Raw genomic sequence first — 17,980 nt, forward strand, 5'->3', positions numbered from 1 at the left:
TTCCAAATAAGGCTGTTCTTGTGGTCACGTGTCACATAGTCTTACACAGTGAACAAATTGTGAGCAGTCTATGCCAACAGAGGATGAGACTACAATATACCTTAATACAATACATTTTCAAGCTCTAGTTACTTGAAGTTAATTTTCTTGTTTTGAAATATTATGTTCTTGATAAAACTTGACATGCCCTTTAGATTCAAGTGTCCGAAAAGTATCTTGAAATCACAAAAAATCCCCTAAAATACATTTCAATAGCTTTTAGATGTGTTGCCTGCAAGTTGCCTGCGATATTGCTTTGTTGTGTTTATGCTCAGGTCTATTCGATACAAATAATCGGACCAACTTTATATTAGGTGGCCTTAACTATGTACTAACATTGAAATTAATAATTTGATACCATGCACTTACTGTGTACATACATGTTTTTACATTTTTTTTTTTTTTACATGCCTACATTGGCCCCAATATGAAATGAGAGATTGGAGTTATTTTGTAAGTAAATCATTTTAACTGTGGCTTTAAATAACATGTAAATCCTTTGACCCAGAAACGTCCAGAATTTAAGATGGTATATGACATTTTGTTTGACTATTCTGAAGCCACCTGTCCAAACAGTGCAGGAATGACACATAGAAATACAGATGCCAGAGTAACAGTGTAGGTACTGCAATGCACTTTATTAAAGCTTCATGGTACAAATTAAACATCAAAATGCTATTTTACATTTGAGTCATTTTTGCTCATAAAAAACTAAAATAAACACAGTATTAACTTTCAGTTAAAGTTCAGCTAAGTATTTCATTTAAAAAAGTATTTTAGTACTATACATTACAATTATGTCCATTAATAATTTGAAGTCCAATTCTCCCTATTAAAGGATTAGTTCACCCCAAAATGAAAATGTACTGATAATTTACTCACCCCCATCTTATCCAAGATGTTCATGTCTTTCTTTCTTCAGTCGAAAATAAGTTTCTTGAAGAAAACATTCCAGGATTTTTCATCATATAATGGTTTTCAATTGCAACCAAAATGCTGAAGGTCCGAATCAATGCAGTTTCAAAGCGCTTTGATGGGCCTCAGAGGCTCTGAGTGATCCCAGATGAGGAATATGGTCTTATCTAGCGAAACGATCGGTCATTTTAAAAAATAAATAAAACGTTGGAAAGACATAGGCAGAAGAACCGCCCCCATGTTTACAAAACGCTCTTGTGACGACTAATACAAACAGCCTTTAGCAAAAACACACAATTTTCAACTTCAAAATCGTTCAATATCGTTGTTTTATCCTTTTTTTTTTTTGCTAAAGGGCGTTTGTATTAGTCTTCACACGAGCAAATTACCGATCGTTTTGCTAGATAACACCCTATTCCTCACCTGGGATCACGCAGAGCCTCTGAAGCCCATCGAAGCGATTTGAAACTGCATTGATTTGGACCTTCAGCATTTTGGTTGCAATTGAAAACCATTATATGAATAACAATCCTGGAATATTTCCTTCAAGAAACTTAATTTATTGTCGACTAAAGAAAGAAAGACATGAACATCTTGGATGGCATTGGGGTGAGTAAATTATCAGGAAATTTTCATTTTGGGGTGAACTAATCCTTTAACTAACTATTAACTACAACTTTTGCCTCGATAAAGTCCTAATTACTGCTTATAAATAGTTAGTAAGGTAGTTGTTAAGGCTATGTATTGGGTTAGGCAGAATAAGGCATTTTTCTGTCTATAAGGCAGTTCAGCCAAAAATTAAAGTTCTGTCATCATTTACTCACCCTCAAGTATAGTTCCAGACCTGTATGAGATTTTTTTGTTCTGCTGAACATAAAATAAAATATTTTGAAGAATGTTTGTAACCAAGCAGATAGAGCAACCATTGACTACCATAGTAGGGAAAAAAATATGGTAGTCAATGGTTGCTCTATCTGCTTTGTTACAAACATTCTTCAAAATATCTTCTTTTATGTTCAGCAGAACAAAGAAACTCATGTAGGTTTGGAACAACTTGAGGGTGAGTAAATGATGACAGAATTTTCTTTTTTGGGTGAACTACCCCTTTAATATGTGCTTTACAAGTACTAATAAACAGCCAGTATCATATTAATATGCATGCTAAGCAACTATTAATAGTGAGAATTGGATACTAAACTACAGTGTTTTTATACTTGTACAATGTACACTCTTATAAAAAGGTTCATTGCAAAAACCCTAAAGGGTTCTATGAAGAGACAGAGCCCTATATAGAACTTTTTCTTGTAAGAGGACGCATCATAAAGTATGTAAATACAGTAATATATGCATACATGTTTAGGCTATTAGGCCAGGCTTAAAATGCAACACATGGCATTTTTACATGCCATTTTTATCAGATATTTCCATATAAGTTGAGGTCTGCCGTGTTGGTGTAATCATCCAAATCATCACCCTTGAAATGAAAGATTTTAACAGAGATATAGAAGTCAGATTAGACAGGCAATAACACATATCAGATATGCACATACTATGAATCAAAAGTTATGAGAGAAAATCTATTTATGATCTACAGGAAAAGAAATCAAACATTTAGCAGTTGACAGAATAAAGTATATACTCACAGAGTAGCATTTGGCCTTACTGAGGTGAATCATGTGAAAAAAAAGAATGTTTAAATAAATAAATAATACATTGATTAAAGCATTAATCAAATCAATTATTGACAATTGATTTAAGCAAGAAGAATGCCACGAATCTATTCAGAGACTGATATTTAGTTAAAACGCATTGTACCTCTTTGGTGATGGCATAGGAGGTTTGTTGAAAGGCTTGTTTCCTGACACTGTACATACATTGTTTGCCCTGTGAAGATTCAAAAACCTCCATCATACTTGAATAAAAAATAGCTTTATATAAATTCACCCTGTAGTGAAAGTTGCTCAAGACAAAAATACTTAGATATATTGAAGTCACTGTCCACAACACAGAGGAATTAACAGGAACAAAGATTTTAAATATTCCCTGAAAATGACTTTGGCGTTGATATCACCATAATCTACTGTTTTACCGAACAAAAACATTTACAAAAACATTTTGTATAGCATTAGACCTCCACAATTGTATTAATGATATACTATGTTAAATTAAAATTGATCAAAAACCATAATATATATATATATATATATATATATATATATATATATATATATATATATATATATATATATATATATATATATATATATATATATATATATATATATATATATATATATAATTTAAAAAGAAAAATCAAACCAAACATGCAGATACTTACCTGTTGTCAAAATTCCTATCAATTTGATGCCCTTGACCTCTCCTTTAAAATGCAAAAACAGATATTAATCTTTAGGATCAGCAGAACAAATATTTCCATGTTAAATTACTTTTTTTTCTCCAGGTGTGAAAACATTATATGGTTCCCTAACTAATACAATTAACATAACTAGTACCATAATATTAGTTTTGAGGGCATAATTCATTTTGTTCAGTATAAGCTTTTTATTTTACTCAAAGCAGAAACCAGGCTAATATATTCTTTGCAATGACACAAGCAAGATGATGGAAGAACAGACAGAAGAAGCAGTGCGTGAATACCTTGAAAATCTACTCCAAATAGACCTCCTACATCAAAAAGAGGAACAGAAAAATGCAAATGAAAAAATTTAATCTTGTCAAATTGTCATTTACAGATTAATGTTTGACATTCCACCCACAACTGTACCGAAAGACAGCGCATTAATTGATAACCACAAGCTAGTGAAACGGTAGTGAAACATTTCCATCTCTATTTAAAAGTGAACATTGTGTTAGTGGCTTATGTCCAGCGTGAAGATTCTGCCTCAACAACAGTGCTGAATATAAACGTTTATGAAAAAAAAAGTGTGGGGACTTTTTCAATAACTAAAGATAAGTAACACACAACAGCTTCTGACTGTTTGAATTTGTCAAATGTAATGATAAAAACAACATTTAGTGCTGCATAAGCGACTTTGCTTACAATTAAGACACCAAAAAGTTACCAACATTTATACTGTGTTCATAATACACAAGCAAACAAATTTACAAGCAATATTCTATTGATTCTAGACTGTGCTGTTACTTTTCAAAATTACAAACAAGTCAATGTTAAAAGCAATTAATGGTGTATTTTATTAAAACAACTTGATCTCTAAAATCAACTTTCATCAGACCAACTCAATTGTTTTTTTATCTTGTAATAATTTCACATTGAACCACCAAATTAAGGTAGAAACAACAAAAATATGGTTTATCTAAATGTTGTGTCTTTTTACAAAGCCTACTATGAACGAAGGCCGGTATTCACATATAACAATACTGCTACTTACTACAATACTTATGTTTCAAATTTTTAAAAAACATTTAATAGGCTTTTAAAATATAAAATATTTAAATTTACGTGAACTCAAAAAAAAAGTTTTTGTTTTCGTTGTTCTTGACCCATGTAACCTCCTTTTAAACTGCTTTAAAACGATAGTTCACCCAAAAATGAAAGTTACCCCATGATTTACTCACCCTCAAGCCATAGGTGTATGACATTCTTCTTTCAGACGAATACAATCAGTCATATTAAAAATGTCCTGGCTCTTCCAAGCTTTATAATGGCAGTAAATGGCTGGTCAAAATTTAAAGCCCAAAAAAGTGCATCCATCCATTATAAAAATGCTCCACACGGCACCAAGGGGTTAATAAAGGCCTTCTGAAGTGAATTGATGGGTTTGTGTTAGAAAAATATCCATATTTAACATGTTATAAAGTAAAATATCTAGCTTCCGGCGGACCGGTTTCCATAATCAACTTACAAAGAAAGAGTTACTGTAAATTGAACAGTAAATTGTCGATTGTAGCTTTTTGAACTGCGCAAGGCGTTATACTTTATTTTTAAGTTGAATATGGAAGGTGGTCAGCTGGAAGCTAGATATTTTACTTTATAAAGTTTTAAATATGGATATTTTTCTTACACAAGCCCATTGATTCACTTCAGAAGATTCAGCCTTTATTAACCCCCTGGAGCCATGTGGATTGCTTGTATAATGGATGGATGCACTTTTTTGGGCTTTACATTTTGGGCTGCCATTCACTGCCATTATAAAGGTTGGAAGAGCCAGGACATTTTTTTAATAGAACTTTGACTGTATTTGTCTGAAAGAAGAATGTCATACACCTTGCTTGAGGGTGAGTAAATTATGTTCCCTTTCGTTCAGTCACTCCGACGTACGTCAGTGACTGACGAATGGGGGGTTCCGCCTAGAAGCCAATTACCTTCGAGGTGTTTAACAGCGCCCAATGGCGTGCCAATGCCATGGGCATGCGGAATTTGCGTAACTCCGCCCCACCTCGTGGGTATATAAGGAAGTACGCTAGCAACATCGCATTATGTTTCTGCTTTGGAGCCAAGAGTATCTCTTCACTCCTTCAAGCCTGCTAACTGAGTCTTTGTCAGCCTTCGAGACGAACAGCTTTCCAGAGGCGTTGGATCTACGGCGCATTCCAGCGATCGCATACTGCCTGCCTGCTGATCTGCGCAGTGGTCCGTCTGACAGCTGGTGTGTGGTCCCTGGCCGCTTCGGTGTCTCTGCGAGGCTTCCTCTCTAAAAGAGCTTACACGTGGCACGTCCTTTTCAGGATGTCTCGCCCGTGTACTTCTGGGTGTGGCCGGTCGCTGACTTCCTCTGATGGGCACGATCTCTGCTTGGTATGCTTGGGCGTTCAGCATGCTCAAGCAGCGTTTGTGGATGAATCATGTTCTCAATGCGGGAACATGACCATCGCGGTGCTGCGGTCAAGACTCAAGGATCTTCGTAATGAAGTGAGAGTCCCCTCAACCACACCCCGATCTACCGTGCCCCCCGTGGCCGTTACTTAGGCTGGTGGTCAGGGTGACCTGAGGGTTACGGTGTGGAACAAAGCCCCTACGCTCATACCTCGGGCCACACCCCCCTCTAGCGCTCCGCAACCCGCGAGCGTTCAGGCTGAAATCGGCTCCCTCGCGCATTTCGTTTGGCGCTCCGGAGGATGATGCGATGTCGGTCACCGCATCACAAGGTGGGCTCGAGTCCTCTGAGGATGATGACTCGGCTGCCGCCTCTTTGCATGCCATGGCGATCCTCCAGGTCTACCAGGCCAGGATCCTCAGGGACATGCACAAGGGTGGAGTTGATCCGGGGCTCTTAAATGAGCTGCGTGCCGCCACCGACCTCGCTCTCCGGGCGACGAAGGTGACCGCACGCTCCCTGGGTCAAGTGATGTCCACAAATGTGATCCAGGAGCGATATCTGTGGCTAAACCTGGCCTGAATGCGGGACACCGTGCGGACACGTTTCCTCGATGCCCCCATATCCCAGGCTGGCCTCTTCGGCGGAGCGGTTGAAAACTTCGCCCAACAGTTTTCAACCGCCCAGAAGCAGACTGAGGCAATCAAGCATATACTGCCCCGGCGGCCAGCTGCTGCTTCCACCCAGCCGCCGGCACAGTCGCCTCAGCCTGCTTGCCGCCGAGGACGCCCTCCTAAGGCTCCCGCCCCTCCCACCCGGTCCAAGCAGCAGCCTTCACCCGGGCCGGGTCGCGGAGGAAGCCGTAGGAAGGCGTCCCAGTCCCCTCAGGCCGCCCCGCGCCCCGCTAAACGCCAGGAAAAACGGCGCTCCTGAGACAGACGGCTCAGGGATGGGAAATTCTTTCCAGGAGATGGTGGCAGGACCACTCCTTCCCCCGGTGGAGGGCCGGGGGAGAATCCTTTGTTCAGCTGCTGGCCCCCGGGTCAGCAGCACCCTATTTTGGTCAATGAAAGAATTAACACTCCCATCCCTGAGCCCCCAGAGATCGGTGATGCCAGTGCGCGCCACCCACGGGTCCCGCCACTCGCATCCCTCTCTGTCGCCAGCCTCCTGGCAGAGCAGACCCCAGTGGAACGTGCGTCCTTCCCTGGTCTCCTCTGTCAGGACGCAGCCGTTAACCGCACCCCCACACCGGGACGCCCAACAGCCTCCCTTGTCCGGGTCGGTAACGCTGCATCGCTGCCCCACACCGGGTACGTCTGTGGTCCGAATGACCCCGCTGGTGCAGTTCCTGGGAGCCTGGCTTCAGATTCCAGGGCTGTCCCGCTGGGTCGCAAAGACAGTCAGGCGTGGCTACGCGATTCAGTTCGCGCAGGTTCCTCCCTGCTTTCGGGGAGTCCGCTTTACTATGGTCGGGGCCAATGCTCCTGTCATGCGAGCGGAGGTTGCCACCCTACTGGCGAAGGGTGCGATCGAACCTGTCCCTCCAGCCGAGATGAAGTCCGGGTTTTACAGCCCCTACTTCATTGTACCCAAAAAGACCGGTGGGTTAAGACCAATCCTGGACCTGCACATCTTGAACCGTTACCTACCCAGGCTTCTGTTCAAGATGTTGACAGCGAAACGCCTTTTCGAATGCGTTCGTCCCGGCGATTGGTTTGCAGCGATCGACCTGAAGGACGCCTACTTTCATGTCTCCATCCTACCTCAACACAGACCGTTCCTACGGTTTGCTTTCGAGGGGCGGGCATACCAGTACGCGGTCCTCCCATTCGGGCTATCTCTGTCCCCTCGCGTCTTTATGAAGATTGCCGAGGCAGCCCTTGCGCCCCTACGGCAGCACGGGGTTCGCATCCTGAACTACCTCGACGACTGGCTCATACTGAATCACTCTCGAGAGCAGGTTTGCGAACACAGAGATCTGGTTCTCCACCACTTAGCCTGTCTGGGCCTTCGGGTCAACTGGGAGAAGAGCAAACTCTGCCCCGTGCAGAGGATCTCTTTTCTCGGTATGGAGATCGACTCGGTCGCCATGTGCGCGCAGCTTACGAGCGAGCGCGCGCAGTCTCTGCTGACTTGCCTCCGTCAAATCGAGAGCAAGAGTGCGGTTCCACTGAAACACTTTCAGAGGCTCCTGGGGCATATGGCATCTGCAGCCGCGGTGACGCAGCTCGGATTGCTACATATGAGACTGCTTCAGCACTGGCTTCGCGATCGAGTCCCGAGATGGGCAAGGCGGTCTGGCACGCTCCGGGTCCAAATAACCCGGGCCTGCTTACAGACACTCACTCCGTGGTCGAACCTCAGTTTTCTACGGACCGGCGTGTCCTTAGAACGAGTTTCCAGGCATGTTGTTGTATTAACGGATGCCTCCTCCACGGGCTGGGGTGCCATGTGCAATGGACAAGCAGCCGCGGGCTCCTGGACAGGACCCCAGCGCCTTCTGCATGTCAATAAATTTTTTTTTTTTTAAATGCCTCGAGTTGCTGGCAGTATGGTTTGCCCTACACCGCTTCCGAGCGTTGCTGAGGGGTCAACAGGTACTTGTCCGGACAGACAACACGGCCACTGTAGCGTACATCAACCACCAGGGCGGTCTACGCTCCCGCCGTATGTCTCAACTCGCCCGCCATCTCGTTTTATGGAGTCAGAAGCACCTGAGGTCCCTTCGTGCTATCCACATCCCCGGAGATCTGAACCGTGCAGCTGACGAGTTCTCACGGATTCAGCCACTTCCTGGAGAATGGAGACTCCATCCCCAGACGGTCCAGCTGATTTGGGAACAGTTCGGCGACGCACAGGTAGATCTGTTTGCCTCCCACGACTCTTCCCACTGCAGCCTGTACTATTCCCTGACCGAGGGCACGCTCGGCACAGATGCACTGGCGCACAGCTGGCCCCAGGGCCTACGCTTATATGCGTTTCCCCCAGTGAGCCTTCTCGCACGAGTACTGTGCAAGATCAGGGAGGACAAGGAGCAGGTCATGTTGGTCGCCCCGTATTGGCACGGCCAGACCTGGTTCTCAGAACTGCTACTCCTTGCGACAGCCCCTCCCTGGCCTATCCCTCTGAGACCGGACCTCCTCTCTCAGAGACGGGGCACCCTATGGCACTCGTGTCCAGCGCTCTGGAAGCTCCACGTGTGGCTTCTGGATGGGACGCGGCAGGTTTGAGTGGCCTGCCACCTACGGTGGCCGCCACCATCACTTCCGCTAGGGCAGAGTCTACACGACACCTCTATGCGTTGAAGTGGAACCTCTTCGTCACCTGGTGCTCTTCCCGCCAAGAAGACCCCTGGAAATGCCCGATCGGGTCCGTGCTTGAGTTTCTCCAAGAGGGGCTGGAGCGAAGGCTGTCTCCCTCCACCCTGAAAGTGTATGTGGCTGCAATATCTGCCCATCACGACCTCTTGGGAGACAAAAAGGTACGTCAGCACGACCTGATCATCAGGTTCCTGATGGGGACGAGGAGACTGAATCCTCCTCGCTCTCCTCTCATTCCCTCTTGGGACCTCTCAGTAGTCTTAAGTGCTCTGCAGAGGCCTCCCTTTGAGCCTTTGCGGTCAGCCGATATTAAGTTTCTGTCGATGAAGACGGCTCTGCTGATCGCATTGGCCTCTCTCAAGAGGGTCGGGGACCTGCAGGCGTTTTCGGTTGACGAAGCGTGCCTAGAATTCGGGCCGGCTAACTCTCACGTGATCCTGAGACCCCGGCCTGGATATGTGCCCAAGGTTCCTACCACTCCCTTCAGAGATCAGGTAGTGAACCTGTAAGCGCTGCCTTTGGAGGAGGCAGACCCAGCCTTGGCATTGCTCTGTCCAGTACGCGCTCTCCGCGTTTACGTAGACATGACGCAGTGTTTCAGGACCTCAGAACAGCTCTTTGTCTGTTATGGTGGAGAGCGGAAGGGAAGAGCTCTCTCAAAGCAGAGGTTGTCTCACTGGATAGTGGACACCATTGTTTTGGCTTACCAGCAGCAAGGTCGACCATGTCCCCTTGGTGTGAGGGCACACTCCACCCGGAGTGTGGCCTCCTCTTGGGCTCTAGCGCATGGCGCCAGTGTCCGACTATGTACTCGCCCCCCCGAGGGGCCGGTAATGGACCAGGCTCTAGGTGTCTTCGCTTGCTCGCCACTCCACTCCACGGACTGGATACGTGCGATATTTTCCTCAGGTGAGCTCCCCGAGAGCCCTGAGCTCCTCCAGCACTGTCGACGCCGACATCAGTTCAGTCTGCCCTTTCGAGCCCAGACCCTCATGTCTGGCCAGGTGCCCCGTGTGCATGGTTCCCTCCGGCGACCCCCACACGAGTATTTCCACCGTAAGCCTCCTCAGTGAGCAGGTGTCTTTCCCTTGGCAAGCCCCTGCCACCCCTAGGGTTAAAAATCCACCTTCGGCTGGTACCCTAGAGTTTCCCATATGCGGCCCGCAGCGGGTCATATGTGTACTCTCTAAGTCCTCCCCACGGGTAGGCATCTTTGGCATTCCCTCACTGGGATATGTTTCCCAGTGTACCTTGGTAATCCTGTGATAAGTGGGAGTCCTACGGCCTTAAGTGGCGGGATCTCACACTTACGCAGGGCACTGGACGACAGCTGAGTGGCGCGGTTATATTGGAACCCCCATTCATCAGTCACTGACGTACGTCGGAGTGACTGAACGAAAGGGAACGTCTTGGTTACGTATGTAACCCTCGTTCCCTGAGGAGGGAACGGAGACGTACGTTCCTCAGCCACGTCAGCTGTGCTGCTGGAACGCGGACTTCAGATCTTGGCTCCGCAGCAGATACATAATGCGATGTTGCTAGCGTACTTCCTTATATACCCACGAGGTGGGGCGGAGTTACGCATGCAAATTCCGTATGCCCATGGCATTGGCACGCCTTTGGGCGCTGTTAAACACCTCGAAGGTATTTGGCTTCTAGGCGAAACCCCCCATTCGTCAGTCACTGACGTACGTCTCCGTTCCCTCCTCAGGGAACGAGGGTTACATACGTAACCGAGACGGTATAAATTTTGGGTGAATTATCCCTTTAAGATTTTCAGGTAGGTCTAACAGTAATATAATCAAATGTAAAATAACTCTATAGTAGTGTTGCAAAAGTACAGACCGCGATACCAAATCGGTACTGAAATGTAAAAAATGTGACGCTTTGAGCGCTGTTGGGCGGAATCGTAAACAGCTCTGATTGCCCATTGTGCTCACACGCTCATCAACTATGTCTATGATTGGCTACAATGACCAGTGCTTCAAAAACATGTTATAAATATACATCAATGACGTTTTTCACAGAGCGACACAGATACACACGGGAGCGTTTGAATGCAGGCGCCTATCAGCCTACGGGTCCGCTGGTCGAAGCCTGCTTGTGCTTTCAAATCCTCCCGTGTCTTGATCATTGTAGCCAATCACAGACACATCCGATGAGCATGTGAGCACAATGGCCAGTCAGAGGTGTTTACAATTCAGCCCAACAGCGCTCAAAGTGGCACATTTTTTAAATTTCAGTACCGACTTGGTATCGCGGTTGGTACTTTTGACAACACTACTCTATAGTCTTCACTTTATAAATGAAATAATCATTATTAAAGCCTCCCTGTTGTGAAAATCAGGTTTTTAAATGTTGTTTATATGTCTGTGTGGCTGTTTTTTATTAGACTGGGTAAACCCAGCCTGATCTGCCTACGATTTGATTTGGCCCTGCAGCTCAGGCTGGAAACCTGTACAGTGATTTAACATTGATTTTGTGGTCTGATTGGTTGAAGGACTATCCAATTGCATACAGAGTCATTTGATTTATGCTCGTTGATCCCGCCTCTTGTGCAGTAGAAAATACATAGCAGACTCCCCAGACCAATGTTGAATCTTTAAAGATTGAGCTTGGTCTGGTGATAGCCAGACAAGTTTTTTATACAAACCATGTGCAAATTCACCAGTCAAACACCATTGCTGAGTATTTTCTCATTAAAACTGCAGTGAACCAAAGACACTCGTCCTTGTTCTCTACGTCACAAATATATCATAACCAATTACATAAATGTGTGGGTGAGCTTTAGCATATCATTAACTATGATGCAAGTCCAAAGAGAAGCCAAGTTATCCCACTAAATTTTTCTGTTGATATGAAAAATCAGGTACATTTAGAAATATAGCGGGTGAATTATGTATATGATGTATATTATGATGGTATGATACACAATATGCCTTTCTCCATTGACATTGTTCAAGCATTTCTAAGGATGCTGGCTTTTAGAAGCCAGACTGAGATGGTGAACGGGAACATGGTTTGTGTAACATTAGCAACACATTATTAGCTGTTTGATAATGTATTCAAGCCAAAGGCTAATCATAAAAATTACCGTTATGTATCTGAAGTTGTAGAGAGAGCGATGCATAAAACGCATTACCATTCTGATAAATCGACTTCCACTTCTTCTTCTAAACTTAAAACACATGTTTTGCTAAATCTGCATTTGTATTGTTTTACTATACACATTTATTTGAAGTATATATCATTATATTATTTACAATACACAGTGTGGTTTTTAATGACATTTTTAGGGAGGGACAACCCTCAGATACAAGGTAGTTTGTGATGTCACAATGGTGTTGACTGATGAATTTGAACATGGTTTGTCTTAAAGCATATTAAAAAACACCACATATTAAAAAACAACATCATAACCTTGATTTTTACCACAGGGGGACTTTAAGAAATCTCGAACATGTGCTCATTATACATTTTAAGTTTAAAAATAATACATGTAAGAAAATAATGGGAAAACAGAAATAAATAATACAAACAGTTACATACTAGCAAAACACTGCAACATTATTTTAAAAGTATAATTCCAAACTGCTTTAAGCAATACCATGTATATGGCTGAGGAGATTATAACAAATCAAAATTACCATTCATGACCTCAAATGCGAACATTATCCATTAAAGACAAAATTGATAACTGAAAGTAAACAAGTGTTTCTGGACCTATTTTACATTTGATCATTTATAAATCATTAAAATGGATTATGAGCATGCGCATTGAAATAGCAAAATGCATGACTAGTAATTATAAAAATTATATAAATGTAACTATAACTGTTCTTATAATGGAGTATAGTTCTTAATGAGTCTTTATAAAAAATATTTATAGAATAATGATACTTAAGTAAATAAATAAGTATAAATGGGGCTATAAATTATTATAAGCCTGGACTTCATAGAGAGTGTTACCAACAACTCTATACCCTAACTAAAATCCAAAGTATATAATATATTTCCACTAGAGGATTTGTTTTGTCCTGGTTTGTTGCAGAAGAGGGCATTAGAAGGCGTTGTGTACTTGCCTCTGCTCTCTGCCACCTGGACCACTGCTGCCTTCACCTGAACGAAATCTGGTGATCACAAACACACAAACACACACGAACACATGCGCACACACACAGAGAGAGAAAGAAGAAAGTCAAGGATTTAATTCCGTACATTCATTACTGAGGGAGGCTGATTAATTAATTATTCAATGTAGATGTTAAAAATACACTCAAAAATAAGTACCTGCGAGACATTCTTGATAGTCGACTCCATACTCTAAAAAGCATTTAACAAATGAGATTATCATTCTTAGTAAAACAATTATGATGACTTTTTACTTTCAATTACATTGTTTATTTATGGGCTCATATTGTTACATTTTAACATATTCTAATTAGTAACTGTAATATTAGACTGGAAACAGATCTTTGTGCAGCAGGTTCTAAAACAGATCTTTTATCAGCAGGAAGCATCTTTAAACACAATGTACTTCCTCTCTCTACCCCAGTCAAGACACAGTTTCATCTCTATTTATTTATTTTTCAGAAAAGGAAAGCCAAAATATTTACTGAGTAGTCTAATATTTTGTAGAGGGGGGTGAAAATGGGAAAAGGGTTCCATGTTCATGTTTCTTGTCCTTATTTTTTATTTCCTGTTTGCCTTGTGCTTCCCTTGTTTGTGTCATGTGATCCTGCCATGTGCTCTATGTTGTCATGCTCTTATTGGTTTATTGTTTGATTGTTCACATGTGTTCCTTGTTAGTCATTAGTCTGTGTATTTAACCCCTCATGTTTGCCATGTGTCTTTGTCAAGTATTGTAAGTGTAAACCTCTGTTGGTGAGTTTATTTAGGTCAAGTCCAGGTTTATGTTGATTTCAAGTTTAGTTCAAGTCATGTTAAGTCTAATTAAGTCAAGTAGGGCCTATGCTGTATCTGTTCACATTGGGATTGTAAATAAATTGCACATGGGTTCATCACCAAGTTTGCCTCCAGTCGATCGTTACAGTTATAAAGTCAGAATTGCATGATATTAAGTCAGAATTGAGGTGGAAACAACATTTCCAGAGATATGCGGATCCCAATGTGACTGTTCACATTGTTGAATTTGACCCATTTCCAATGGTTGAAAACCAAATGTGGGGCACTTTGCATACAGCTTATTGTATTTCAAGAAGAATCTCTGAAGAACAAATAATATTGAACAGAAAACCCAGAAAAGAGCCATACCGCCATCCAAACGGTATGCTAATTGTCAATCATCTTTGGTCCTTATAGTGGTCCTGACAGAAATATATTATGCTAAAAGTTTGTTTTATCAGCTTTTTAGTATACACTACACTACTTAAGATAACTCAAAAGTCACAATTCACAGACAGAGACTACAATGTTCCCTGGTAGAATTGCTGTTGATACTCACCCATTGTCATTTCTGGACTGGAGCTCTGTAATGCGCTTCCTAGGAAAGATTTAAGTGATTTAAAACAAAATATTACTGAAATATACTAGAACGTCGTAATGCAGTGTTTCTCAAATCCAGTCCTCAGGACCTAACACCCAGAATGCTTTAAATATCTCACTAATTAAAACTCACTCATTTAACTCATCAGCTTCTTAGTGTATTAAACAAGGAGACATCTCATTCTGGCATGTGGGTCCCAAGCAGTTGAGTAACACTGTCATAATGCACTCTCAAATGCTCATATATTAGTGCAGTGTTTAAAAGAATAAGAAAAAGTCCTGCTCCAATTTGTACATGAAAAGCATTTTCTGGGTGCATAGATTCAGTTTACAAAGCATGAAAAAGAAACTGCACACCAAACAAATCCAAAGTTCAAGATCAACTTAAAATTAAAATCATATAAAGTGACAACTCTACACCAAAGAGCACTAAAAAAAAAAAAAAATACTGTGCACAAAAAAAAAAACGTTTCAGTCCATCTTTGACTATTGGTAACTTTATTTTAGGCTTAAATTCTCACTATTAACTAGTTGCTTATTAGCATGCATATAAATAGGATATTGGCTGTTTATTAGCACTTATAAAGCACATATTAATATTCTGCATGACCTTAATCTACATCCCTTAATCCTACCCAATACCTAAACTTAAACGCTACAATAACTACCTTTCTAGTAAATTCAGAGTTGATTGAGGCAAAAGTCGTTAATAGTGAATATGTGGTCCCCATACTAAAGTGTTACCAGTCTATCTTCAGTGCTTAAATCTTAAGAACATTAAACAACTGCTTCTTTTGTCACTTAATATGAGAATCGTCAGCAAAATTTTACTTTTCAATGGATCTTGAACTTTGAATTTCTTTGATGTGTGGTTTTCGTTTTTGTGTATGTTTTAAAAGAAACCAATTATACTTCAAATTAAGGAATTTACACAAATATCAGATGTTTTTATGAAAGTATTCCTTAATATTAGTCAGTGATATTTATGCTAAAATCAGATCCAGACTCACTTGTATCTCTTGACAACGAAGAAACATAGTATTCCAACCAAAAGAGCGGCTCCAAGACCAGATATGGTTGGTATGAGGATGTGGCTGAGATTTGCTTGTTCTGGTAACATTAATACTTAATTACTTAAAATGATCACTTATAACAATATATACAGAGTAGAGTTTTATTGTTATACTTTTCACAAAGATTGAGTGAGTGGCTTCCATTTCGCCCAGGACGATCCCGTGGTACTTGACTGTGCATGTGACAGAGCCGTGATCATCCTCTTGCGTTGGGGTGAAGGTAAGAAGAGACTCTGCTTCCCATGTTCCATGTCCAATGTCCTTGTAGCTCATGATGATTTTTCCATTGCGGCTCCAGCTGAGAGTGGGCTGATGGGACGGACAGGTGTGCCGGACAGAGCATTTGAAGACTGTGGGTTGACCCTCTTGCACAGAATTCTCAGCCTGCAGCACAGGTTTTGATGCTTTCTCTATACATATATTTTAAATGACAAAGCATATTTTTAACATGGTAAATAAAAGCAAAAAAAAAGTCACAAAATCATCATTTGGACTTTTTTATCCTGTGTTCTTGTTTTGGACTCTATTTAGCTGTAGTAATAATGGGTTGACAGTTAAAGGGCAAACTTACCAATCATCTTAATTGTCACGCAGTTACCCACAAAGGAGAACTTGTCTGTTTTAGACGTCTCTAATTCCACCCTGAAACAATACGGGCCGTTGTCGTGGTCTTTGATTTCATCAATCTCCAAGGAGCAGTTTAAACTACCCAGTGACCCAACCAGTTTTGTACGACCCTTGAAATTGTCTAGAACCTTTGTAGGATCATTGTGGTAGATGAAATCGTCCCATCTGTCCTTCATGTGCCACATGCCTTTAGTACGACTGGAGGGCTGTACTGTAACAGGGTATTTGAATGAACAGGGCAACACGACACAAGATGAGACCAGAGCCTCCATTGCAGACTCTACTTCCACCTTCCAAACATCACCAAACACGACAGCGCAAAGAACTGGAAAATAATAATAATAAAATCAGTGAAAGATAATAAACGTAAAAAAATATATACTTAAATTCTTAATATAAATATTTTTTTGAAAAGTAATCACACAACCAATTTTAATCATACCGTGAAGCCAGAAGAGAAGAACTCCTGCCCGTACACCCATACTGGACTGGACTCTATAAAACTAAAGAGGCACAGAAATTGATAAAACAAAATATTACTGATTACTTTGCGCATACAATATCTTTATCTAGGGCACTGGATAGGCTTCAATTACAGTGATCATATATATATCAACCTGAGAGTATAACAATTTGAAGAAAACGAAAAAAATAAAATATTATTGATCGATGCAAGTAGAATCAGTAGACAGGGTTGTTGGAAAATTACATTGTTGATAAAGAAATAACAAATTTAAATCAAATTTTTTATTAAGCAAATACAAAGAGAATATAAAATTTCATAAGTCAGAGAGTAAAGACAGAAGAGAAGCATGTACAAGTCTTCCATCAAACATCATTTGCCTGTGCTTAATAAGTCACAAAGCAATATTGTACATGCAGAGAAAAAGTTAAAGATAGATTTGGGCCTCGCTTAGGAGTTTTTTTTAAAATTATTATTATTATTGTATTATTGAGGTTAATACAAAGACCTGTTTCAGTTCTTTAGACATGTTTTCTCTACAATTTATATTTTAAGCGCAAAAAGACCTTTACATCTGCAAAACCAACCAACCCTAAACCAAACCAAACCAAACCAAACCAAACCCTAATCCTATAGTAAGTACAGTTACTTAGTTACTTAATATTACTCAGTACTTATAATTATAAAGACACCTTATAACAGTATAACCAAAAAATAATAATAATGTGATTCATATGCTTCTAATATGAATCATACACTAAATCATACACATCAAAACATCCTGCAATAATCAATCAAATATGATCATATTATCATATTATGTTTATAATCAGGAAAAAAAATTTCATTCATATAATATTATTTATATTACTTATATAAAAGAGAAAGGGAACCTACCTTATTTTTCAGAGTGTGACTGGTGTGCCTTAACTGACTGAATGACTGACTGAATTCAAACCAGAGATATAAACTGCCTAAACAAAACAGGAAGTATATTTTGGCCCGCAGATATCGGAGAATTCAGACCTTTATTTCATTTCTCATTTTCTCATGCATCCCTTGAGGACGCTGAGCATCCAAGCGAAGTTCAAACCTATACGAGAATTGATGAAGTTTATTATTTGATTAAAAACAAACAGACACATTCATATTTAGGTGGGTTGACAAACTAAGCAGAATTTCTACTCTTAGGGAATCCAGCTGCTTTACTAGACCTATGGAAAAGATATCCATTGTATC

General features: G+C 41.3%; 1 protein-coding gene across 1 annotated transcript; it reads right to left on the reverse strand.

Annotated features, from left to right (window-relative positions):
• Positions 1–650: 650 nt before the first annotated feature.
• LOC307130513 (sialic acid-binding Ig-like lectin 14) lies at positions 651–17,668 on the reverse strand. The gene is made up of 13 exons (XM_079823545.1): positions 17,639–17,668; positions 16,721–16,781; positions 16,223–16,603; positions 15,765–16,061; positions 15,589–15,688; positions 14,538–14,576; positions 13,364–13,396; positions 13,156–13,203; positions 3,613–3,639; positions 3,293–3,334; positions 2,770–2,838; positions 2,598–2,616; positions 651–2,428 (listed from the first exon to the last, which is right to left on the reverse strand). Exons 2-13 carry the CDS (start codon positions 16,758–16,760, stop codon positions 2,369–2,371), a joined length of 1,155 nt encoding a protein of 384 aa, XP_079679671.1. The 5' UTR covers positions 16,761–16,781; positions 17,639–17,668; the 3' UTR covers positions 651–2,368.
• Between the last annotated feature and the right edge of the window lie 312 nt (positions 17,669–17,980).

Source organism: Gobio gobio, assembly GCF_949357685.1.
Source record: "Gobio gobio genome assembly, chromosome: 8".
In the NCBI taxonomy this organism is placed as follows: domain Eukaryota; kingdom Metazoa; phylum Chordata; class Actinopteri; order Cypriniformes; family Gobionidae; genus Gobio; species Gobio gobio.

Bases quoted from the DNA above. Each gene is read 5' to 3' on its own strand.
- LOC307130513 (XM_079823545.1), bottom strand. From the start codon at position 16,760: ATGGGTGTACGGGCAGGAGTTCTTCTCTTCTGGCTTCACG. The intron at 3,640-13,155 runs GCAAGTACACAA...TTTTTGATGTAG, and splicing joins CCAGGTGGCAGAGAGCAGAG to GAGGTCTATTTGGAGTAGAT. The intron at 2,839-3,292 runs GTAAGTATCTGC...GAATCTTCACAG, and splicing joins GATAGGAATTTTGACAACAG to GGCAAACAATGTATGTACAG.